General features: G+C 37.7%; 1 protein-coding gene across 1 annotated transcript; it reads left to right on the forward strand.

Annotated features, from left to right (window-relative positions):
* Positions 1–10,124: 10,124 nt before the first annotated feature.
* LOC110832454 (protein takeout) lies at positions 10,125–27,468 on the forward strand. The gene is made up of 6 exons (XM_022069476.2): positions 10,125–10,214; positions 14,702–14,794; positions 18,384–18,531; positions 19,494–19,627; positions 21,493–21,642; positions 26,813–27,468. Exons 1-6 carry the CDS (start codon positions 10,148–10,150, stop codon positions 26,968–26,970), a joined length of 750 nt encoding a protein of 249 aa, XP_021925168.1. The 5' UTR covers positions 10,125–10,147; the 3' UTR covers positions 26,971–27,468.
* The last annotated feature ends 372 nt before the right edge of the window (positions 27,469–27,840 follow it).

A 27,840-nucleotide genomic window follows, 5' to 3' on the forward strand; every position in this document is an offset into this window, starting at 1 on the left:
GCCAGACATTTTTTGAAGGAAGTCAGTTTAGAAACTTGAATTTTACAAAGAACAATGGGCTGGCTACTCAGCCTAGTGGAGATTTCCGTTGGAGGTGTTTTGGTTCGCTCCACCCCACGCCATAAACTATTGGAGTCACGAACGGTCAATTTCTGGTCACGAGCAGTCGCATTTCAGTGCCACTGTGTATTACTAAAGATTTCAATAAAGTCCTTTTATAAGTAACTTTTCCAAGAATGTGTCACGTTAAATGCATCCCAGTATCCCATGAAAAGATCTCATGATTCTGCTGACCGATAGCTAGCTCATAAGAAGATCAGTGCAGGTGTTCGGGCGTACTCCCCTCCCCATTTTGGCTAGGTAACCCCAGTGGTCTATTCCCTTCAGGCCTTTTGACTAAAATTTTGTATACATATCTCCCCTACACCTGCTACATATCCAATCATATCTTCCTTCAGTCATTATTTTAATGTCACTGGGCAAAGAATTTTAACATTTTTCCCTTCCTGAATGATATCCTATGCTTTTATAGATTTTGAGTCAATTATTGCGAATCTGGCAACAAAAATCCGGCAGTATGCAGGGTTTATGACAAGTAAGTCAATTTTTTAATATTTAGGAGTTTGATTAATTTTGTCATACGCTCTTTGAACGAAGTATGTAGCGATAACTCATTATAAGCTGGTCGTGTCTCTATCCATTCGTTCCAACTCGAGAACCTCTGTACTAATTTGGATTACATTTGATGTGGGATCCCGCACACTGACGAAATCTAAAGCATGTACTTACTTGTACTTACTTAGGCGACCCGTTCTTCAGTGTCTGAGCATCTGCGGGTCCCAACTTTCGTTGGCTTTGATCTATAAGACATTTGGTAGAACTCCTTGGACGAGTGATCAGCCCGAAGCAAGGCCTCTCTACCTGTACACAGGACAGCGCAGGCCGCGTGTACAGCATGTAGGACGATTAAATCTGTTTCAGGGTTATATAACCAGATTTATATTTTGCATCAGCTACACTGGCGTTTCACAAGAAAAGTGAGTCAGCTGCATCTTCCCAAGGCTGCGTTATGCAGTTCAGTGTGTGTTACGTTGCAAAGTCATTGCTAATACGTTATATTAAAACATTCCACAATAATTCAATTCAATTCATTTATTTAAGTGCTTGACAACAGCCAGATAAGGCGAATAACAGTCAAGCACTGAACAACAGTACAGGATGAAATATAATACAATAATAACATTCATTTCTATAATAATAAAAGTAAAACATTACAAATATAAAATCAAACAAATGAAAGTAAATATATAAATGTACCATATTAATAATAATAATTCAATTCATTCATTTATTAAAGTGCTTAACAACAGCCAAAAAGGCCAATAACAGCCAAGCACTAACAATACAAACATTACAATACAAAAACAAACAAACAATAAACTAAATATATAAATGTCAATGTTAATTTTTTACAAAATAATAATCAGTAATAAACTAAATATACCTAAGTAAATAATTCAATTAAAAATACTAAATAAAACAAAACAGAACGAACTTATAAAATTAATACCACAAAATAAGATAAAATACAGTCAGCACAGGAAATGAATAAACAAAAAAAACGATGATTATTGTTTAAAAAGCTGACTGACATCAGTAAGCAAAATACGATCTTTGTTAAAGATGTCAATACTCCTACAGACTGCATTGGCAGCAGAAACACACCTGGCAAAGGGACTGGCCTTAAAATTACGTTGACCAGTAAAGGTAGAGTAGTCTCTGATAGACCTAGTGGGTATGCAGAGACTAACTGTATCAAAAACAGATGGGCAAATAATTTTGCCTTTAAAAACATTAATGAGGAAAAGCGCATCCAAAAACCTCCTCCTTAAATGTAACGATAAGAAGTTTAATCTAACTAATATATCGTCATAATTATAGACACAAACGCCATTAAAGAATCTAGTGTAACATAGAGCCACAAATTTCCTTTGAATCCTTTCCAATTTAAAGGAATCAGTATTAGTAACAGAGTTCCAAACAACGGATGCATACTCAGTTTTGGAACGAACTAAAGTACTGTACAAAACCAATAGGCTATCAACAGTGGAGAAGGAAGAAGTAATATACCGAATCAAGCCAAGCATTTTTAAGCTTTGTGAATATATATAGTTAATGTGCTGATGGAAATAAAGCTTACAATCCAATAGGACACCGAGATCTTTAACACAATAAGAACGTGCCACCAGATTGTTACACAATTTGTAATTAAAATAAATACTGTTTGTCTTCCGGGTGAATGATATAACAGTAGTTTTACTTAAATTAAGTTGCATCCCATTCACGAGACACCAATTTTGCAATGAATGAATATCATCCTGTAACAGTTTGCAGTTATCAACATCGCTAATACTCCGATATATCTTTAAATCATCAGCAAATAAAAGGCACTGTGAGTTATGTATGGAGTCGCAAATATCATTAATAAATATATTAAAAAGTAAGGGGCCTAGGGTGGAACCCTGAGGCACTCCACACTTAACACGATAAGGATAAGAAAGCATTCCTGATACACGAACAAAGGATTGCCTGTCAGAAAGATAACTATGGAACCAATCAACATAACTGGGTGATAGTCCAAAGTTTCTAAGTTTCCCAAGAAGAATATTATGAGGAACTAAGTCAAAAGCTTTAGTAAGATCAAAGTATATTGAATCTGTTTGTCCTTGAGTACTAACTAAAGGTAAAACGGAATTAAGGTAAGTAACCAAATTTGTTACTGTGGAATTAAATTTACGAAAACCATGCTGTGAGGGATTTAATCTGTACTTAATTTTTTTTTGCAAATGATCATAAACAATAAATTCAAATATTTTAGAAAAGTTATTAAGAATAGAAATATGGTCTATAATTACTAACAATGGAACTGTTACCTTTTTTAAACACGGGAACAACAGCAGTTTGTTTCCACAGGGACGGAAAGGTGGCACTATTTAGACTTAAATTAAAAATATAGGTTAATAAGGGAGTAAAAATATCAGAACAACCCTTAATTACTAACGAAGGAATTCCATCTAACCCCACACACTTTGGAGGTCTGAGGCGCTTGATCGCCTTGCTAACTTCAGTAGGAGAAATAGAAGCGATGGGCAAAAAATCTGAAGTAACAATATTGGTAGGACTAACAGACCGAAAAGAAGTGTTAAAAATTGATTCAAAATGGGTAGCAAATTCATCAGCAATGTGTTTGGGGTCACTGACAAACCGATCACCAATTTTTATCTGAATAAAGGAACTATCTTTCCTTTTGAAATCTGAAACGTATTTCCAAAAAATGCTTAGGGTGAGTCTTAAGACCTTAATAATAATAATAATAATAATAATAATAATAATAATAAAACGAGTTGAAAAACCTGGACAGGGCCACCAGAAAAATGATGACCATGCACCGAAGTGTTCACCCTAAATCTTCTGTCCAACGCATATACCTCCCGCGTCATCTTGGCGGTAGAGGTCTCTTGGGTCTGGAGAATCTTCACAACAGGATAGTTCTGGGCACAGCTCATTCCATCATTAATAGCTCTGACCCCCTTTTGACATTCGTATGTTCGCATGAGTCTGCGGGTGTAGGGGCGTTTATATTTCAGGCGGCAAAGAGAGCAGCAAATGACCTCGGATTTGACTTCGACACCAGCTCAGTTGGACAGCGAAGACAGTTGCCCCTCTTGACACTGACGTCAGATCAATTCAAGGGCACTGTTAAGAAGGCCGAGCAAACTTTGTTGCTCAAGCAACATGCAGATAAACCCATGCATGGGGCCTTCTTCAAAAATGTAGAAAAAATGGGCTTGTCAAAAGACCTGACGTTCGCCTTTCTACGGTCGGCTGGACTAAAGTCTGAAACCGAGGGTTTCATCTTAGCGTACCAAGATGGTGTTGTAAACACACTTGTGTACCGCCGAATGGTGATGGGTGTGGGGGTAGCGGATACTGTCTGCAGGGCATGCCGAATGCAACCAGAGACGTTGATGCATATTTTGTCGGCATGTAAACATTATGCCAGCTGCGCCTACATTCATCGACATAACGCTGCTTTACGTATACTCTACTATCACCTGAGACACTTTTACGGCATAGATAAGACACCCGTTTTGCCGTACGCTCCTGGGGACATTGAGTCCGTCGTTGAGAACGACAAATGTAAAATTTATTGGAACTATTCGTTCCCCACTACCAGGCAGTTAACAGCCACTAAACCTGACATCGTTCTCATCGATACCTCTGGATGCACCATGTATGTCATCGAGTTTTCGGCCCCGGCTGAAACCAACATAGTTGTGAAGGAGGCTGAAAAACGGACCAAGTATCAAGACCTTGTGTTTGAGCTAAGACAGCTGTACCCAGGATTCACTGTCAAATTAATCGTCCTTATAATTGGAGTTCTTGGAGGAGTCAAGTCGTCACTGCTGGCTAACATCAAGTTCATTCCGGCATGCCAGCGTAACGCTGAAGCACTACCCAGCCGGATGCAAAAGGCCGTGCTTCTTGAGTCGCTCCGACTACTACGTGCGCACGACCCCAACTCACTGTAGCCGCCTATCTCGTGGTTCGAGCCGTGACTACAGTTTCATCCGGCCTGCAAGCATCCGAGTTATGACGGCAACACGCCTGAAGTTTTTGGCTGCTTGTGGACCAATTAAACAATTCATAATAATAATAATAGTTTCCAATTTTTAGTCTTCTTAAATGAGAAATTATACTGCCACAAAGCATAGTTATGTATCTAGAGGCGGAACGTTTATATTGACTGTGGTATATCAGACAACAATCTGAAAAATTATAAATAAATAGTTCTGTCTTACTTTCCTGGTCCAATGGTAGCCTAAAATTGGAACATAGCAGAACCGTTAAGATAAAATCTCAGCCGACTGTAAGTCAAGGGATCCTCTAGTAATTAAGTCTCGTATAAAATAATTTAATTCTGGGTAGGTTATTACATTTATTTTCTTGATTTAGTATTACGTGTTCTGTGAAACGATCCTCTTCTTCCTATGCCAATTTTCTGTCACTCGAACCCAGGTCCGCTTCAACCTAAAGGCTTCCATGACGCTTGTATGTGAGGTGCAACACCTCACAGCGTGATATCGGCCTCAAAAATTGATGATATATTTGCGTATTCTATAAAGAGTTTATTTTTAGATGTGTGTTCCGAAAAATCGGTTAAACGAAACCAGCAATATGGTACCATGCGTGCAACAAATATCATAGCATGTCGTTTTCCAACAAGCCAGGCACTAAGAACCACCAGACACGTTGAACAACAAGTCTAACTCTTATCCTGGTCACCGAATTTGCGCCCAAAACGTATTTCATTAAACTTCTTTATGTCAGGAGTTATTATTCTTTGAAGAACTGACAGTGAAATAACCACAAAAGTAACATAACAGATTACTGTTGTTAACACACTGGCGCCACATACTAAAGACAGAACTCACAGCAATACATGAAAAGTCACATAACTGAACACTCAAAAATATGCATCTCTCGGATGTCGTCATCAAATACATTGAGTAATATTAACGCATCACTTTAAGGATATAAACCTATTATGCGCAAGTACACCAACAAAAAACTCGAATCTCTTCGCACAATAAAAAATACCTCTTTTAAAGAAATGTACCTATTCGCAAAAGTCCAGTTATAACGAACAATGAGAAAACAGGGATACATAAAAGACCAAAGGGGAGAAAAGAAAAGGGGTTCATATCCGGAAATGAGGAGTAAAATTTTATATGATGGAATCGGAGTCGGAACTTGCTTAGTATTTTCTGCATGTTCACCCAATCTATCATTCACTTCCTTTGATAACTTCTGCCTATATTTTCTGATTTCCTTAATCTCCCGTCTCGTTTCTTCTTTAAAGAACTTAATAGCATGTGAAAATTTTACCCCTTCTTCCTCAAATTTCGATGACAATTTCTCGTTTCCTGACTTATTAGAAGTGGAATGGGAAGAAAAAAGCTGTGAACCGCAGGTAGAAAGATTAGTCCCCATGTTCCATAAAACAAATGTTTTAGGATTACAAAACTTTCTTCGGGAAAAGTTTAAATTATGGGCTGGAAATGGTAGTAGCGTGGAAGAGATATGGGAAAGTTTTAAGGATATAGTCTTCGAGGGTATCGATCGTTTTGTACCTCAAAAAATCCTGAGTAAAAATCCGGATCCGGAATACTATACCAAGGAAGTGAAACGTCTGAAGGTAAAGGTGAGGAGGGTGTATAATAAGAGAAAATCTGGACGGCAGTACCAAGCGGAGTTGAAACGGTTATCCAAGGAGTTACTGATAGTAAAAAAGAAGGCTCAAGAGACATTCTTAACTTCCGTCTTGCAAAGCGAAGGTAGAAGCTGGACAGAGTTTTACAAATATGTTAAAAGACGTAAAGGTAATAGAGAAACTATTCCTGCAATCAAGGGCGTTAAAGGAAACCTCATCGCAGATCAAACAGAAAAGGCCAACTCCCTAAACGCTTATTATGCGTCGGTATTCAGTTGCGATCGAAAAAATCCGCTAAATAACCAGCTAATCCAATCAACAGATTCAGATAAAACGTTTACCATTAGTATCAATATCATAAGGAAACGGATATCAGCAATCGCGAGAAATAAATCCGTCGGACCAGATGGCATCCCCGGGGAAATTTTAAAGTTAGGTGGGGAAGCAATGATTCCATACCTCGCGAGACTGCTGGAGGTAACGATGAACAACAATTCTATCCCAGGGCACTGAAAGAAGGCTATAGTGGTTCCTATTTATAAAGGGGGAGATCGATCGGTAGTTGGGAACTATAGACCGGTCAGTTTAACCTCAGTGGTTTGCAAGCAAATGGAGCACGTTATAGCAGGTTATCTAAGGCAAGTCTGGGAAAGGAGTGAGTGGTTATATGAGGGTCAACATGGGTTTAGACCTGGGTACTCATGCGAAAGTCAAGTAGTCACGGTTTGTCAGGATGTTGCTGATTCATTGGACGAGGGAATCAGGACTGATGCGCTTATAATAGATTTCTCAAAGGCATTCGATTAAGTCCCACACGATAGGCTGATTACAAAAATTGCTGCAACCGGTATGGACTTGAGGGTAGTGGTATGGCTAAAGGAATTTCTCTTAGGACGTTGGCAAAGAGTTAGAGTGGACGGGAAACTATCTCATGAAGTCAGGGTAACGTCAGGAGTGCCGCAAGGGAGCGTATTAGGTCCCTTACTATTCCTAGCTTATGTTAATGATATTTGGAAAAACATTGATTCAAATATACGGCTTTTCGCTGATGATTGTATAATATACAGGAAAATAATGGATAGTAGTGACATTGATAAGTTACAGACAGATTTGAATAGATTATGGGAATGGGCGGTAGAAAATGAAATGAAGATAAATCCAGGTAAAAGTAAAGCAGTCAGCTTCAATAGAGCTAGGGTGAAGGATAGGCTGAGGTACTTTTTTGGGGATCAATTAATTCCAGAGGCAAATAGCTTAAAGTACTTAGGAATACTTATTCGCAGCGATCTCAGCTGGGCAGATCATGTAAATTATACACTAATTAAAACATGGAAGGCTCTCCATTTCGTAATGCGTATACTAAAAAGGGAAATAACAATAAAAACGTTTAGCTTATACGTCGCTAGTGAGACCGATACTTGAATATGGAGCTGTGTGTTGGGACCCTTACAGGGAAGGGCAGGTAAGAGCCCTAAATCGGGTGCGGCCAAATTTGCAAATTTCACGAATGAATCTGGTTGGGAAACATTGGCACAGCGTAGATTGATAGCCCGAATGTGCGCCCTTTTCAAAGCATACACGGGGGGCCGGGCTTGGAAAACGATAGAGGATAGATTACTAAAGCCATGCTACCTGTGCAGGGACGATCATACTCGGAAAATTAGGACTAGGAAACAAAGAACGGATGTAGGCAAATATTCCTTTGTAAATAGGACCATAAGAAGCTGGAACCAATTACCTCTAGGCGTGCTAGAGTCTTTCCCCTGTAAATTAGGCGCCTTTAGAAAGAGGGTCAGAAAAGTATTTACAAGCAAGGGGTTATTAAGAGGGGATTAGATGGTGATAAGGGAAATGTCTTATTCTCCAAGTGATGAAGGGCTGTAGTTCTTTGGGATAAAATTTTCATGTACTGAGGGAGGACTTTTTATTTTTTATCCTACTGTAAGTATAGTGATTAATTAGTGGATGTGTGTTTTGTATTGTGTGTCAGTTGTTTTATTTTGAGTGTGGTATGTTGTATTCTTGTGTCTCATTGTATTGTTGAGTGAGTGCATCAGTTCATGACGTTTGTAATTCATTACGGTTATTGTCTTATGTCTAGGTGGTATTAATTTTTAAGTTAAGTACTTTAGGTTAGATGGTTTTGTAATATAAGAGTTGGTTGATTTTGAGTGGGATATGTTGTTTTGTTGTGTCTTATTGTTTTTGTTGTGTCCTTTTTTATTGTTTTGTTCTGTCTCATTGTGTTGATGTATCTCATTGTTTTGTTGTGTCTTATTGTTTTTGTTGTGTCCTTTTTTTATTGTGTTGATGTATCTCATTGTTTTGTTGTGTCTTATTGTTTTTTTGTTGTGTCCTTTTTTATTGTTTTGTTCTGTCTCATTGTGTTGATGTATCTCATTGTTTTGTTGTGTCTTATTGTTTTTGTTGTGTCCTTTTTTTATTGTTTTGTTCTGTCTCATTGTGTTGAAGTATCTCATTGTTCTGTTGTGTCTCATTGTTTTGCTGTGTCTTATTGTTTTGTATCTTATTGTAGGCCACTGCCACCGGGTATAAACCCATTTGCAGTCAATAATAAATAATAATAATAATAATAATAATAATAATAGCGCTAAGCATATAGCTTTTTACCTGTGCTAACATTTCTCGTAAAATTTGAGCCATGTTAGTTTCAGTGTTATTTGTACTAATTGTCTGTTCTTTCTTACTTTCTGTTACCAATTCTATCGTGTCTGCTTCTCTCTCTATCGGTGTCGGTAAGCTACTTTCAATTTCTTGTTCTGAAAAACTCTCTATTTGTGCACTGGGAAGGTCGAGATCACTATCTCTTAAACTGAACCACCATCCAGGTCAACTACTCGGTTTCTCAGGGCCATGTTCGCCATGATTAACAGTTTGGACAAACACTTTACTGACCTGTTGTAGTAGCAATGAAAGAAGTCTTAAAATAGTAGGATTATCACTACCACTTATCCACAGCATTAAATGATGGTGACGTTGCTGATGTTGAAGCGTTCATCTTCGAAGTCTCGCGTCTAGATGAAACTTGGGTGTCGTGACGAGACGTCGTAGTGTCTTCTTTCCCTCTACGGTTAATCACTTGTCGCCACATTTTTTTTCTATTTTGCCACGTTTCCTGCATCCATCGTGCCAGACGTTGGTGCACCACTGCCACACCCAAACACATATCAGCTAGCTATCGGTCAGCAGAATCATGAGATCTCCTCATGGGATACTGGGATGCATTTAACGTGACACATTCTTGGAAAAGTTACTTATAAAAGGACTTTATTGAAATCTTTAGTAATACACAGTGGCATTGAAATGCGACTGCTCTTGATTAGGAATTGACCGTTAGTGACGCCAACAGTTTATGGCGTGGGGTGGAGCGAACCAAAACACCTCCAACGGAAATCTCCACTAGGCTGAACAGCCAGCCCATTGTTCTTTGTGAAATTCAAGTTTCTAAACTGACTTCCTTGAAAAATGTCCGGCTACAATTGTGATGATTGTTATTCACCACTGATCGGAGAAGTTGCTAAAAATATTCCTTCCATCTATTTTTAATTTCTGCGTTGTCACTGATTATTTTTCTCTGTTTATCTTTACATAAATTGGTCCTTGGTTTGAAGCCTTCCTTATAGAATTTAACTTCTCTAAAAGCTTGCTTTATGTTATTTTCTGTAAAGTTGCTCTCTTTAAACCTACCTATTCATTATATCTTACATTATTATAAGTTCTACTAGTTGAATAACTACAGGTCCGGATTGTATTGACCGGGAAAGATTTTACAAGAAAAAGTAAATTATATTGCTGAAGGTCGGAATGAGCACTATATCCATAACATGATCAGAGGTTGTCAGATCAGTCACAATGGAGACGCCAAAGCTGTTACTGTTTCTGCTGAGCTCATTTATCTGCGCGGACACTCTCAAACTACGTAAGTATAACTCACCGTTCAGGGCCAAAGAACTAGTTCAGAAAAACATTATAAACTTTAATGAGAACGATATTTTGCGTACATCATTCAATACAATGTGTGGTTAGTAAAGAAAAATGGGGAGATGCTTATTCATTAATGAGTCTTGGTATAAGTGCGGAATATGGAAGTACAACATTCGAATGCGTCATTTGAAAATTGTTATTATCCGCTTTCGGATATCAGAAAATTCAGGATAGTGGGCTGAATTCAAACTAGGAATTTATTAATTCCCGTCTGCGATTTGTAATTCCTATCCAATCCTATGAGCCGTACCAAATTTCCAGGTATCCACAGTTTAAAAATTAGCATGTTTGTTACGACTCAGGGTGAAATACTAAACTACCTTTTATTTGCAAGAACATAACTAAAAGTTAAAACAAGTTTATTTTAAGTTCAATGATTGGAATTTCACATTCATCACTTATTTATATGGACACAACCGCCAATACGTTTTTGACGTAAATACGTCTATATTTTCGGGACAGTGTCATTCGGCAAAAAGTGAAACGAAAAAGTGTAACAAAAAAGTGAAACGAAAAAGTGTAACTGCATTGTTATGTTACATTGGAAACGTCAATTGTTTACTCGGCATTATTGTTACCAAGGAAACGTCATCTGTTTACTTGGCATTGTTGTTACCTATAAAACATTTCATTACATTACCTTACATTACCTTACCTTACCTTACCTTACCTTACCTTACATTACATTTCATTACATTACATTACATTACTTTATATTACATTCAGCTACCACAGACCCATCTTAAGCGTAACTAATTCAAGTTGAATAAGCAATGTCTTAATCAAACTCATCTCAATTGTAAAGCATGTATAAAGGAAATATTTAGAATAAAGCCAATATATAAACTTCCTTTCCGTATAGACGTATTTACGTCTAATTCTCCGGAACCGTGGTTCCACTGTCACTTTTTCTCTGTAGTTAATTTTAACAGACACTTCACTTAAGGACCTAACTAACTCCATAAAGAAGAGTCTTTCTTCAGAAGATGATGGACGGTTAGCCTCTCAAGATACCACGCTCCTCTTATGGAACCCGAATTTCATTCTCGTGTTTAAAATAACGAGCTGCTGGGTCCTATCTTGAGAAAGAGGATTCCAGTCAACACACTTCACACAATATTTCTTTGAATCCTCAGATCTGAGGCTATCTCAAAAAGAGGACCCAAGAGATAGGCTTTCCGTCCTATTCACTTTTCTTCCTAAAGACGGAAGCAGAATCCACTTTCGAGACTTTATAGTTTATTTCAATTTTGTAGTTTAGACGATTGACAGAGTCCAAAAGAACAATTTTACAAACATTTAAAGTGCTGCTACATATATTGATGAAACTGGATATGCAGCAATTCAGTCATAAAAGTACTATCATGTGCACATTATATCAATGTGAAGAGCTTAATATTGAAGTACCAAAACACATTCTTGGCCCTACCTCGGTAAGTACTTTCCTAACTAGGTTTTTATAATATAACAGAAGTGTTCAGAAAGTGTGCTCCATTGAACGCGTTGCCCAAGATCGATTTCTCTGCCTTTTCCCTGATGCATACGTATACAGCAGATTATCTGCATGAGTACATGAAACAAATCGTTTTACTGTCAGATGCAAGTGTAAAACCGCGCTTTCTAATTTTTTGAATCGTGTGTATAATAAAATGCAGTAAATATAGTATTTTTACATCTGCGTAGAATAATTTAAACAATTGGATATTCGGCCACGATAAACGGTTTAACATCAGGTACAGTCGAATTAAAACCCGTTCATTATTTTTTTTAAAAATAACCTTACATATATTGGTTTACTGGTAAAACATCAAACATAAAAGTCTTTTCAGACAATTAGTAGAAAAATGTTCACGTTCCAAGGCCGATGAGTTAAAATGTTTTATAAACTAAAAATAAGTGGACCGGTTTTTTTATGCAACAGCTGCCAATTTTGATTAATTGGTTGTTTTGGATTATATAACTACACGAATCGAAGTTTTGCCTCAAAGAGTCATCGGAATTCGTTGCAATAAATTATTTCGAAAAGTTGTTTTTATTAGAAGAAATTCTTTTGGCATAGTCCAAATTTACCTAAAAATATCAATGGTATCATGAGACTTTGTCTTCCGGCAGTCTATTATATGATTTAAATAAAACACAAGCGGCACAGATGGAAAATCACAGGGTGTTTGTCTAAATCTAAGGTGAAAAACAAGCTGTTTCCAAGGAATAACCTATTAATCACTGATCCACTGTCATATGAATCTTCACAAGCTTTAGGCAACTGAAGCCATAACGAGAACTTCTCTATCTGTCGTCCCTTCTTGTGGCCATAACGACACTAAATAATGTATTAAGCATAAAACAACCCATAGCCAGGCTGTTTCCTTGTTAGGTTACGGTATATGTTAGTGACTTCGTTGGAATTTACAAAATGTATTGCCATATTAAAATAAATTAATTAAAACGTCCGCGCCCAAAATCATGTGCGGATTAACTCGGCATTTAAATGTTTTAGTCCAAAAAATCATAAAATCAGTTCAGTCTATTCAATCCGATGTTTAAACCGAGAATTTTTGAATAAATTATAGACTGTTAAGGATGAATCTCTTGTCTCTTACACTTAAGTTTCGAAACAATCACACTGGAAGCTGATTTTACACCCGTTCCATTTTGTTCTGTCTTTAATTTCTGTTTCCTCCTTGAGATATTGGAAATCGATGAGTTATAGTGGCAGAATTTTTTTAACAAGCTGTGCCTTGTGTTTGTGGTAAAAAAGCTGAGACGTCGTCTTCAAGTTGATACCTTTAGAACAAAAACTGGTCCAGTTTCTTAGAATTTTTTGTCGGTATAATGATAAAAACTCCTCGTTAGGTTTTGGAGCTGTCTATACTCTAGACTCGTTGGTAAATGTCCATTTTCAGGGTTTACGATGAAGACTGCATATTTCTGCGAAACACTGACCATCGCTGACGGGTTTACACGGAGCCAAGCCCCAGAAAAACATCATCATCCTCACCGCCTTGAAAACCTCAGATTTCACAATAGTAACTTGAATGACACATAATCCATAGATTAAAAGTGACCTAACTCAAGCAGACTTTTAGGTGTGTCTTTGTCACTTTGGTTCTGAGAACCTTACGTCAAACTAATGATGTAGCACGCACATCAGAATTCCTTACTCCCCAAAACTCTCAAGTTCACTGATGTTATTATAGAGAAAATATACTTCTTTATGCGCAATATTTGTGTAGATGGAGCACGATCAAGGAACATTTTCTATGCCGTCGTACACGAGATAGATCTTTCGTGGTAAGATTTTTCAAATTCACTGACTACAAAAAGTCTTAAAAAACAATATCGAAATTATAATAGGTTGTAAAAATTTACGTTAATAATAATACGGTCAACGACAAGCTGAATGTTTAAACGTGATCAAGGTAATTACAAATATGGGAATCTTCAGATAATATACCAAATTAACGACAAATAAAAATAGTCCAGCTTCTGTTTCTTGTAGTGTACTGAATTTTTTATGTATCAGTTAAGAGGTTAAAGTGACCTTCACGTAATTATGTATTTATTTACTAGCTCAGTATCTCCAGTCGAAGTTCACAGGAATAAACTTCTTTTGAGCTAAAGATCAATACGGTGTATTGTAGAACTACATATTTGACAAATTCATTTAAAGCAGGACACTTATAACATTCCTTTAAAACACTGACTGAATATAAAAGCATTTTCACGTTGACTGAAGACAGATTTATCACCAAAAAACCGACAGCCGGAAACTAGACTCCTGTCAAACGCTGACTCCGCCAGATTCAACCACTTGCACTACCACTGATTCGTTTGCATTTTTTGCTGTCAGAGTCGCCAGCGTCAGAACTACATTTGAAGTTTTCCCCAGTCGCACTCGTCCAGTCATGTGTGACGGAAACTGAGTGATACATTTGGGGTAGTTAGTTGATTTAACAATGCTGCCGATAGCTCAGATTATATAACGTCGAATTATAAGACGATTCGTGAATAATGAATTGGAAGGCGTGCGAAAGAACGCTGTCATTGCCTAATTTAAAGTACTATTTCTGCGTTTGCTAAAGGGGAGCGAAGATATTCACCGAAGCCTCAGTCAAGAGAGACTGTCTCCGGGCCGAAATTTGAACCTTTCATTTTCCGAACACTAAACCATTTCAGTGCAGTCTCCACCCTCAAATTCGCTCAAGACTATAAATCGACTTAAGCCTATTTCTTCCGTACTAAAATTCTGTACTCACTTCTCATCTTTAAAATTTGCGATGTGTCTCCCACCCATCTCATACTCCTTGATTTGTCAGTCATATCACAACACCTACAGATTAAAGATTTTAGATAAACAAATGTAAGTGCTGTGTAGGAATGCAAGTGCTACCTTTTTTCTTTCATGAGGGTCATTTGTTTCAGCTCCTTACATCAAGCCGTGTTCCCGTAATGATAAGGAATTAAACGCTTGCGCTACGAAACATGCCATAGAAGCAATTCCTCAATTTATAAACGGTAAGATATCTCTAAGAGCTGCATGTTCCTTACCATGTAGTCTGCCCGTTACATCTATGAGAATTACTGTCTAGCCACATGGTTAATTTCACCATTACAGGTAAGAGGATTTGTAAAGCGTAATATTATATTTGTTCATTTTCCTTATATATTTCATATCTTCACTTAAACGTATACAGTTCAAGTAATTTCAACCAACACATTGTAGTTCAATCAATAATATCATGTTTCTCAAACGTTGACCCGCGGAGCGAGTCTTAATTTGTACCAGTCCTTAAATTATAATTACATGACCGCTATAGTAATGGCTGTACCTAAATTTTACAACTGAGAAACATGTTTAACAAGAAATCGTACCTACATTACAAATTCATTTTCTTCTAAAACGAATAGTAACAAATTATTTCATATTCCCTACCACGTAAAATTAGTTTTGATTATTCAGTGTCTAACAAACATCATGAAAATCATGTACATTTTATTTTAATGTGTCATAAAGGTGTTAATTACTGAGGATGAAAATAAACGTGTTAGTAACAATTAGATTCGCAGAGAAATATTTGCAAAACAGATGAGATTCGGTTGTCAGAAACACATTGCTATTAATAAGATACCTTGAGAAAAGTGGCTCTAAAGCACGCGATTTTTTTTCTTGTGGGCAAGAAGCCAAATAATTTAAAGATCGAATGGAAATTTCTGTCGGTCTTCGTGTCGCTAATTTGAATGCAGTGAAATTGGCGGCTTGGGAGTCCAAGAACCAGACACCCGACGACACATGCGGCAGAAACGCAAGTATCCGTAAAAGATACAAAGACAAATGTGTATGCCGATACCTAAGAACTGGGGAGTAAATTGATATGAATTTAATGATACAATATGTATTTTATACCGACATGTCACGTAATTTCTTAATGATTCGAAAGTACTGAAAAACTGGAATCCGTCCATGCACAAAATCTCAGGAGACCTTTTGATTGGTTATTAGAAAGAAAGTAATGTATGAATAACCACAAAAGTCCCGTCGAACAATTAAGAATATAAGCAACGTTAACACAAAATTGCATCAATTATACAACTTTAAATGATATCAACAGTGCAGATTGGACAACCTTTAAAACAAGCAAGGCTAGAATGTTGTACACCTTGGGGCACGACAAAATGAGGATGGTGTTCTTTACTCCACATGACGGTCGATGTTAGTAGAGCAACATATGTTGTAACAATGTGATGAAGGACGCGATAAACAGACAGATACATAGGCGGGCCCATAAGTCATTCCACACTTAGATCAAAGTTTAAAGGGCATCCAATAAATTCTATGCGTAAATAATTGTGCCTGGATGAGACTATTTATTGGCGCAATTTATTAATTCCTAAAACCTATAAAATTTATCATATATCCATACGAATTTCACATAGATTTAGATCCTTACTTAAGAAGAAATTAGGTGAAGTGAAGAAACTTTGGATTCATTAATCCAGAGATAAGTCTGGAAGTGGAAGGCTACGTCTTAGCAACTGGAACTATACGTTAGCATCTTTGCTTTCTTCGATTTAAATTTGGCATTACGGCAGTCTGCACTGTTTTAAGTGACGGCATGAGATATCCATCACCCAATTTGTAGTAAAACCGATTATTCACCATAAGAATGGAGATAAATTGCTTAACGCTTTGGACAGAGCCTTATAGAGGCTAATGAAACGCTATGCTAACCTCCATCTGGAGAAGGGCCTCACAAGACATGACTACAGCAGATTTGCTTCATCACCCCAAAACAAAGGGAAATTTAGTTATGTGGTGATATTTTGGAAAATTCACTTAAATTTTATAAGTGATTTTCAACTTGCTAAAAGAAAAAATATATAAATGCAGTACATGTCAGGACGTTGTCTAACACAGACTAATTGGGATAACAGCTGTTCCCTTAGACAAGCAGGAAATTAGACATTTCTTAACCACGTGTCTAGACGGTATGCATTTCCCCCTAAATATGCGATCTAATGTGATTATCGTGACTAAACTTGCCCAAGGTTGTTTTCATTAACCTGCGTTCAGGAGTGAATTTACATATCTGCGAAATAGATTCTAGAGAAGGCAACATTTACAAGTTCCAGGCAACAAGAACAGGACTGCCTACGAACGGGAACATAACCTTGAAAGTTATATAATGGGCCCCCGAGGCATTATAAAGTAGTTTGAATTTTCTGGAAAACTCAGCGACATTTTTTTTTCTCAAGAAGGACTCTACTGCGTTCTATTTGATCAAGTATTCAAACACGTGTGCATACATGTAGGTATAGGCCTATACATATTTTTTGCGTGTATACCTACGTACGTAATTTATTTGAGTATAAATATATTTATGTTTAATACTCGTATGAATATGTTTATGAATTTATTTTAAATGGTGGTGCAATAACTTCAGCCAACATTTAGCTAACAAAATTTTCCAAATAATATTGAACCCACAATCCTCTGCTTTCAGTTTGTGCTTGAATCAGTATGCCTATTATAACTGAATTATAATTTATGCATTGTCTTTCAACTGTTTAGGGCCGACGCTTCCTGATGGATCCACAAAGAATCTACAAAACTGCAAGGGACAAGACGCCACACGGGCGCGGCGTCCCCTCTCAAACTTACTATTCTCTTATTCGTAACAATTAAACCTCTATCTTTCTGAAAGCGCTATAACAAAGAACTAAGTTTCTTTATCTGTAACACTTTCACACAAAACAACAATCTGAAGGAGAATACACACAATTACAAATCCAAGAGCTTAACTAGCACTCTTTACTAAATATTTATCTAAAATATATAAAATCATGCATACAAACAAAACTGTTCACACTTTAAAAAAAAGTGTCAAACGCGTTTTGACCTCATGAGGTCATCATTAATGGCAAAAACATTAATTCATTAGTGTGGTATTACATAAATTATGGTTTTATAAAGTGCGACCCCTTTATGCTCAGTGCTTCATAACAAACCATAGTCTTATGAATTGTCTGATTTAATAGACAGACTAATGAATTAATTCTTGCCACTGATGATGACCTCATGAGGTCGAAACGCGTTTAGCACCAAGTGTTTTCTAAAGTATAAACACTTTTGTTTGTATGCATGATTTATATATTTTAGATAAATATTCAACACTGCACGGTATGCAAGGTTTTAAGATTCTTTACTAAAAATTACGACGGTAAACGAATCATGTATGATGACATGGTGGGGCACGTAGCATGCATGGGAGATACAAAAACTGCTTACAAAATTGCAGAGTGAAATTTTGAAGAGAAGAGACAAATTGGGTAACCAAGGTGCAAAAGAAAGCCGGAAATTTCTTGCCGAGCTGGGTGACTATCAGCCTATGAAGAACGATTCTGTTCAATGGAGTCAGCAGTGGGTAATGTTTTAAATCTCTGCGAATAGTGTCTAAATTCCTTGGGAACAGTCCACTTAGAGAAACTACAAAGCAGGGAAACAATATTAGAATGGCGTATTAGAAAATAAGTTACAGTATTATCCATCAGATATTAGATTCAATATTTTTCATGTTATGAGGACATGATGTGCAACTGTTCGCAGGAGACCCGAAATACAGAGTACCCCGCTTGGAACCACTCCTGGTAGACGAGTTGTCCGTACAACAGGGTTCGTCCAGCTTCGGCCTGTCTTTCGTAGCAAGAAACTCAACCATTGCAGGAATCAAGGAAGTGCAAGTCAAGGACATCAGGTAGTCTTGTGTGCTATAGGCACAAACAAATTTCTACGAAAAAGTAACAATTTCACTACAAAGCAGTGACAGATGAAATCGACTTAGGGTTTCCCTCGGAATTGAAAAGTACAGGAACACTATACCAGTGAACAGAATCGTTCTTTTGAAGCTAGTGGTCTTTTAGTTAGTTAAAGTATCTCCACTTGTTAAGGACCTGATAGTTCATTACCGTGGACCCTTTCCTGATCACAAACTCTTAAACGCTATTTCTTTAAGAACACTTTTATATTAGCTTCCTACCTAGAGTTTGAGTAGGACTCATTGACGAACAGAAAACACCATAGCTGCCGGTAATCAAATCCCACATGCTCAATGTAACTTTTTTGACTGATTCTTTGTAATACGTTACATTTAATTTTCAATGTTATCATAACAATTAAACAATTTTTGCACAAATAAGAGAAAACAAATTAAGTTGTGATTTCATATAAATCTCTAGATTTTTTCAATAATCATAACACAGTCACTACTGCATTGACCATTCAAATTTTAGTGGTATAGCACAGTAGATTCAACTAAACTTACAGGCTAGTATTCCTCCGTTATTAAATTCGTTTATGGGTCCCAAAAATGTTCCTCTCTGAGATGCAACCTCACAAATACTTGTGGTAACCGAAACAAGTAAAACAACAGCACCATGATGACTCATATGTGAAATGTATTCCATAGGTATGCAAATATATATAACTAACGTTCAGCAATCAACCACATGCCCAATCTACGGCATGAATCATGCGATGGGCTAAAAAATTCTTCGATTATTCAAAATTAAACTATATTCAAATTATTAAGTCCGTATAAACAATTTTTTCTTGATGCATTATTTCAGAATGCTCTGAAATAAGGTGATGTTTTATTGGCATTGTTTTTAAGCTTCGTTTTAGCATGTGAGTACTTTAATACTAATGTATTCCTTACAGATTCGACCTGAGCAAGCAGCACGCCGAGTTCGATTTGCTCTTCCCGGTTCTCACCATCCATTGTCGTTACAACGTGTCAGGCAAAGTGCTGATTCTTCCTATAACAGGCTACGGGGACGGAGTCCTGGTCCTGAGTGAGTTGGACAATGGCGTGGAGGGGGGGGGGCTGCCATGTTCTCTGTACAGATTGTGCCCTCATTTCAAAACTTATTTATTATATTCACCAACTTCGTGCACTGATGTTGTATTTTTGTCAGTCCACACTACCAGACCACTGGAAAAGCAAACATCATAGACTTTCGAAAACTTTTTACCTATCCTCTCAAGACACTGCACAGTTGGCACAGACAATGTGAGGAGCCCAACGTTTATCCTGGTCACCTACTTCGCACCAAAATTAGAGCTCGTATGCTTTCTTAATTTTCGGTTAAATTTTATACTATAGTCAAGATACATGTAATAAAAATTGTCTAAGTAATTTACGCAATTTCGAGGCATAATAAAGCTCTGTACACAATCAATCACTGATGTAAGCACACTGAAATGTTGGAAAGGAATTAACTGGTAAAGATCAGTATAGTGCGTGTGCAGGTTTAAACTTCTACCACAAGAGAATGATGTCGTGCGAGTTCTGCCCTGCTGAGCGGACATATAGCTTCAAAGTTATATTTTTAATGTCATTCAGTTAAATTATAAAATACGAACAGACAAATAAGATTGACAGCAATGAACAAGGCAGTCCTATAGCAATAATTAAAAAACCTTTTTTTAATTTGTGGGTGACGGCAAAATTATGCTTTTTTAATTTATTATCAGTAATAAAAACACACTGAAATAATGTAGTATACATTATTAAACAAAAATTGTGTATATCAGTGCTGTTAGCGCCAAATGTGTGGAAATAGAATGGCAAAAACTTACTCTGTTATTCTTGTCCTTAGGTTTATTTTTTAACTGGAGTTCAATGTGGATTTTAGCCGTGTCGAATCTTAAGAATTACCAAATGTTTCGGCAAACGTTACAGTTACCACCTTCAGGGTAATTGTGCAGTGGTTGACCGTTTCTGAGAGAAGACAGTGGGTGACAAGTTCAATTTACTGGTGCTGATTGGCGGAGTGAAAGAGCATGCTGCTTCCAGCCACTACACATTCACCCTGAAGTTGGCAAATGCAATATTTGCAGAAACATTATATAATTATCAACATCTGATATAGTTCATCTCTGAAAGCCAAAGTTACACTATTTTATTTTGTTGTCTCTACTCATCCAGAACTTGCTTAACTATACGAGTTACCTGAATAGATTGTTTACTGAAATATACATTTGTCTGACCCATTTCCTTTACAAAATAGTTTGAAATAAAGACATACTGCACCATTACACCACTGTTTTTTAACTTAAAATATGCTATTAGGGAAGGCCTAAGTCGTCAGGAGGGATTGGAACTGAATGGGACACATAAATTTCTTGTTTAAGCTAATGATGTTAATTTATTGGCCGAGAAAAACACACGTGCTCTGTTAGAAATACGTACGGAGGTTGTCTGTTACTAAAAGAAGAAAATTCCACATGGGAAAATATCTTCTTATCCCGTCACCAAAATGAGAAATCATAAATGTGGCTAATAAATCTTTCGAAGTTGTTGACCAAATTCATATACTGAGGAAGACAGCAACAAATAAAACTTAAGTCCGAAAATAAATTAGGAACAGATTAAAGGGGAATGTCTGCAGAATACTTTCTCTTCGCGTAAGACGCAAAGGTTAAATAATCAGAACATTAACCTTGCCTGTTGTTTTCTTACTGACATGACACTATGTCTCTGAGGTAGAACATGTACTGAGAGTGTCTGAGAACAAGATGGTAAGAAAAATCTCTAAATATAAGTGAAAGTAACACGTGGATCGAGAGAACTGCTTAATGAGTTTCACACTCTGTACTTTGACATACACCAACAGTAAGCAGCTGTTTTTTATTTATTTTTTCCCCTTTTTTGCAGAGGGCGTCGACGTGAAGATCAACTACAATTTCGAAACAGTACGGAGAAAAGATAAAATATACGGACAGCCAAGGGACTTCAAATTGTATTTCGACATTCAAGACATGACTATCCATCTCGACAATCTCTTCAACGGGGACAAGTTTTTGGGTAAGTGGTTAACGCTACTACTGACGTAAAGAGTGTGCAAAACTGCAGATGCACATCCTGTTTAGGCAGAGAGATATAATCAGTCGTAAGTACAGTAAACCATTTTCCAAAGCGGGTTTGTCAAAGTCGGATTCCATTATACGCGAGATATAAATCTGAACAATTATTTTCATAAAGCAGAAAATGAGATTACACGCGGTCTGTCAAACACTCCATAGGTAGAGAACACTAAAAAATACCACTGCTGATTAGAAAGATGAACACTGTTTAGCTTTTGCTTGTGTATTTATTTTATCAACTTGGTGTGCTCTATTCAGCAAATGTAAGAGCGTAAATATTCAGTTCAACTGTCATCTCGCGGCCTGTTTCTCTTTAGCTTTTACCGTACTAACTCGTGTCATGTTGTATAAAGTGAATCTTTCGCGGCGAAGTTGATGAAAGACTCTCGGGTTACGAGCCGCGTCAGGTGGCTGAATGGTGAACAAACTATATCTTCTGCCAAAGTTTCGAGAGCAATCTCTGCTCTCATCCTTAGGGCTGATGGGAACTTCCCATCGGTGAACGCGCTACAAAGGACCAGATTTGTTACGCAGCAACCCTGAGGATGACAGCAGATTTGCCCTAGAAACGTTTGCATAAGATATGGTTTATTCACCATTCAGCCACTTGACGCGGCTTGTAACCAGGGAGTCTTTCATTGTGTCATGTTGTTTTCCTTATTTTATTGTGTATGATAGTAAGCTTTAACAGCATTATGGAATGAAAACGTAAATATTGAAACGATAATAAAATAAATATAAGTTGTAAGTCACATTAGATGAGAAAATAAATGTTTTCTGTATGGTGCGCGGTGGTATGAGCGCAGCAACAGTTGGCTAAACATTTCGTTAATATTTGACTTTCCGATTATACTTTACTATATTACACAGCAAGTTCATAAATATATATCATTACGGTATATTTCTAATTTTCTTTATTTGCTTTGACATCACACAGCCGCGTTCCCCTATCTCCATTAATCTCGTACACTATTAACTTCAACCAACGCGGATTCAACAAAGGCGCAGCTTTTGAGAAAAGTATCTCCCGCGTTGGACGAGGGTTTACTATATATAAAATCTGCAATCACTGGTACGGGAGTATATCGCAGCTACTTCTTACATTTCTATCAAGTTAATGTAATCTGCATCGTCTTGTCTTATATTCCTAGACTTATAACAGTCACCCCGATATATTTTCAATTTCCCAAACGTTGAATAGCAGAAAAGAAATAGGTATATTATTATACCATGTAGAATATTTTGTCTGAAAATTTTATGTGATAAAATGGGTGTATAAAAATGGCAGTTCGAAATTTTCTTTGTCGTGTTTTGTAACTGTAGCAAATGTAAAAGAAATTTGCCTGAAAAGAAACATCAACAATAAGATTTCTGTTAATAGTCACTCACAACTGTAACGTACACAACGTTCTGTTTTGTAACAGCTTCCGTTTCGTCTCTCTCAACTTTCCTTTCGACAATTCCTTACCTTTAGAACTTGCAAAACTTAAAACGGTTCTTAAATATGTTCAGTATTACTACTCTGGAATATGTTTCTATAAGACATGACTTCCCGTTGTGTTTTAATTTAATTTGATACATGAAACAAACATCCATTTCTTAATAAGATTGCGGGGGAGGGGGTTCGTACGGCAGTGGCAGACACGCTCGGACGCAGTCAAAAGTTCCTTACCCCAACGAAAGCAACTAAGTGTGAAACTAGTAATTTCGGTTGGTACCTATGATATATATATATATATATATATATATATATATATATATATATATATATATATATATATAGATACGATTATTTTAAATTTGTTGTATTTCTTTGTTCTGTGGCGACAAAACAACGGGAAATGTTAATTTATAGTTAGAGAGGAAATTTCTCGTGAAAAACTATTATACAAATCACGGAATGCAGCGGTCGAGTTTAACCATCCTCCGTATTCGAGAGATCACATGGGCTTAGTTTGTACAATTTATGATTTCTGCTTCTTCCTTGTTTATGCATAACACATTTTACTCATTGCTTTCACCGTTATTTTAGTTTCAGGACTCCTCAACAACAAAGACGATTCTATATCAGAGTTGTGAGCTGTACATCCAAAAACAATACGTTCATGTAAAATATGTGTTTTTAGTTAGGGTCTTTCTTAATGCTTCAATTTGATGGACAGAATATATAGCAACAGCAGCAGCCGAAGGCCATACGCCAAATTTCCTACCGCACAGTGACATTATTATTATTCCATCTATTCACCACTTTATGGGGTATGTACTTCCATGTACCCGAGACAGACCTTGTCTCTAAGGTACATAGGGCAGCACCTACTTCCGGGATCCATATTGTTTTTAGCAAGTGCCAGCTAGTACAATACATGTGACACCAAACTACTTCCTTCATTTCTTCTCTTGTCCAAGCCACTCTTGTTTTTCTTGATTGATTTTCTTGTGAGTCTTGGGCTTGTTGGCTGTGCGTGTCCATGGTTGGCCTGCGTTGAGTTGCCTCGTTGCCGTAAGCAACCTCAGCCCTTGGAGTAACTAGGCGACCTGTACTGAAGATCTTTGTCTTTCCATTCTTCGGTAGTAGCTGCACGGGATTATTTATCGAGGTTTACTCCTCTAGATCCGCCGTGTTCTGTTATACGAGGCGCGTCCCAAAAGTAAGTTTCCCTGGGGCCGTTTACAGAAACAAAACATAATTTCATGGAAATATTTATTGCAACAGATACAGCAAGTGTCCAGCTATTTTTCAACATATTCGCCACCGGAATTGAGACATTTGTCATACCGTGGGACCAACTTTTAATACCTGTGTCGTAGAAGTCTGCCGCCTGGGATTGGAACCACTGTGTGACAACCATCTCCGCCTCTCTGTCATTCTCAAAACGCTGACGCTGACCGGACAGGAATTTCTTGAGGTGTAGGAAAAGATGGAAATCACTGGGAGCGAGGTCCGGGCTGTAGGGTGGATGATTAAACACCTCCCAGCTGAACTCCTGCAGGAGACTTGCTGTCCATCGAGCCGTGTGCGGCCTAGCGTTATCGTGCAGGAAGACAATACCGGCACTAAGCATCGTTGCAGCTGTTGAAGATGGAGGTTCTTATTCCAGCTCCCGCCGACTGTGAAGTGCGGTCAGTGATAAAGTTTTTGAATGCACAGAGCATAGCGCCGATCGAAATTCATCGTCAGCTGTGCCGGGTCTATGGGCCTAACGTTATGAGCAAGCAGATGGTGCGTCACTGGTGCAGACAATTTTCAGCGACGGGCCATTCAGAACAAGCGGCGCGGGATGCTTAGTGCCGGTATTGTCTTCCTGCACGATAACGCTAGGCCGCACACGGCTCGACGGACAGCAAGTCTCCTGCAGGAGTTCAGCTGGGAGGTGTTTAATCATCCACCCTACAGCCCGGACCTCGCTCCCAGTGATTTCCATCTTTTCCTACACCTCAAGAAATTCCTGTCCGGTCAGCGTCAGCGTTTTGAGAATGACAGAGAGGCGGAGATGGTTGTCACACAGTGGTTCCAATCCCAGGCGGTAGACTTCTACGACACAGGTATTCAAAATTTGGTCCCACGGTATGACAAATGTCTCAATTCCGGTGGCGAATATGTTGAAAAATAGCTGGACACTTGCTGTATCTGTTGCAATAAATATTTCCATGAAATTGTGATTTGTTTCTGTAAACGGCCCCAGGGAAACTTACTTTGTAGACCAGCCTCGTATAACAGGGTCACCTCTAGTCGGATGTGGCTCTTCACCACGCACGGACGGACTTGAGCAAGGAGAGGCTCTTGGATGCCTAGCATCTGCATTGCGCTTCACTTACTCCTGGGTGGGTGAGGGCCAGTGTCCAGCATAGTCAGACTATGATGGTGAAAGGTACTACCTCTCCCCATTACCTTAACCCCTTATTATTATTATTATTATTTTTCCATCTATTCACCACTTTATGGGGTACGTACTTCCATGTACCCTAGACAGACCTTCTCCCTAAGGTATATAGTGCAGCAGCTATTTCCGGAATACATATTGTTTTTAACACGTGCTACATGTGTTATATAATTTATTGTTAGATATGACTATATATTTTATATGAGCGTCTTTCGAATGATGTATGAAGATCCTAAATTGGCAGTTTTCTGAAGTTCCCCGATATTGTGTTCGCCCGGAATGTTGGCCAAATATTTTCTGAGTGACTTGGAGACAGTTCCAGTTGCTCCTATAATTATTGGGATTACTTTTGCTTTCAATTTCCACATTCGCTGTATTTCAATGAGAAGGTCCTTGTATTTCAATATCTTCTCCGCTTCCCTCTTAATTACATTCCTGTCAGTTGGTATTGCTATATCAATTAAGAGACGAGTCCCATTTTTGTTTCGGATTATAATATCTGGTTATCCTGACTTGTCTCAACTGCCTTTGGAATTTGTTCATACCAATGCTTCTTTTCTAGCTTTACTCCAGCTTTCCTGCATATTTTAAAATGCAGCTAAGTACGATCACGATCATGTCGTTGTATACATTGCTCTTTTGCCAGCACTGGGCATCCAGACACAACGCGATCTGTCGTTTCCTCAAATTGTTGGCATAATCTGCATTTGCTCTCTGTATCTGTTTTTAATATTTTGGTTACATAATATTTAGTGTTTAGCGCCTGGTCTTGTGCTGCTATAATCTGACTTTCAATTATTATTATTATTATTCCATCTATTCACCACTTTATAGGGTATTTACTTCTGTGTAGCCGAGACAAACCTTGTCCCTGAGGTACACAGTGCAGCTGCTATTTTCGAAATACATTTTGTTTTTAATATATATTATATTATTATTATTGACACGTGTACGCAAACAGAGCATCAGAAGTGTACCATATGGCAGAAGTGACAATCACCTCTGAACTACCTTCTCATCTGTGTATGATGGCTGGCTGGCGAGGTCTGACGCCTGTCAGGTGTATGGAAGACAGGTGTGGGCAGAGTTATGGACAGTGCTTTGCTTAAAAGGAAGTGGAATGCAGCACCTTTAATTACATTAGGTTTTACATTAAATTATCTTTGATAGTAATATACACATGCAGAACCCGTATAAGAACATTACATCACGTTATTGTTCTCTGTTCAGGTGATAATATGAACACGTTCCTGAATGAGAACTGGAGGGAGCTACTGAAGGAACTGGGTCCGGGTATCGGCGAGGCCATAAGTAAGGTGGTGTCCACGATTCTTGCCAACATATTCGAGCTCGTTCCCTATGACGAGGCCTTCCCAGAAAAAGTGTGAAAATAGTGTCGGGACCAGTACCAGCAAAATTATATTGCGTCGTCTTACGTTACGTAGGCCTGCATTTCGAGACAGCATATATATCTGCACTCTTACTACACTGTACTCCAAGTATACGCCTATATATGGTAAAATATTGACAAAAGACATGATATGTCTGTTGTCTTAAGTTACACATTTCCGCACGTCATATCTTCACACTGTGATACGTAACACTTTCAAGCAAATATAACTCAAGTTTCAATTTCTCGCTACTATATCACAATAGTCCTTCGTTATATTAATTAAGGAATATATTCGATTTTGTGAAAGTATTTAACATTTAATGTAATGTTGAGGCATTGGTTAAAAATATAATTTCAATACTCAAGTTTGTTGAAAATGTTCCATAAATCTATGGAGCCAAGTGACGTTGCAATTTTTGGATGAAGTGTCATATGTCCAAGCTACAGATCAGCGGCAAGGAACCAAATAAAGAATACAGTTACTTGCACTTCATTTAAGTGTTAGGTTCTTAACGTCTGGTAAACACGTTGTGATCTACGTTTCAATTACAGAATAATTGTGGATCCAAAATAAATCACAAAGTTACTTTATGGGCAGTAATCAGAAGATGGTCCGGTCCGTCGTTCAAACAGTCACAGATGTCCTTAAGTTCGCGAACAGAATAAAATTTTAATATATACAGACAATACAAGGAAATGGATGGAAAAGCTCTCTCTGTAAGGCAGTAAAGATAACAGATACACACTTAAACAAAGTATAAACGTGTTTGTATCTTAACCTCAAACAAAACGTAGGGATAGCGTTTACGGTAACAATATGAGTCACACTCTGCACCTAGAAATAAAATTAATGCGCTGTATGCAC

This window comes from Zootermopsis nevadensis, unplaced genomic scaffold, assembly GCF_977971745.1.
Source record: "Zootermopsis nevadensis isolate Lab colony 2312 unplaced genomic scaffold, Znev_1.0 Znev_ptg000010l, whole genome shotgun sequence".
Taxonomy (NCBI): domain Eukaryota; kingdom Metazoa; phylum Arthropoda; class Insecta; order Blattodea; family Termopsidae; genus Zootermopsis; species Zootermopsis nevadensis.

Coding starts and splice junctions, on each gene's coding strand:
- LOC110832454 (XM_022069476.2), top strand. CDS start 10,148: ATGGAGACGCCAAAGCTGTTACTGTTTCTGCTGAGCTCATTTATCTGC. Junction 19,628..21,492: donor GGACGGAGTCCTGGTCCTGA/GTGAGTTGGACA, acceptor CCTTTTTTGCAG/AGGGCGTCGACGTGAAGATC. Junction 21,643..26,812: donor CAACGGGGACAAGTTTTTGG/GTAAGTGGTTAA, acceptor TTCTCTGTTCAG/GTGATAATATGAACACGTTC.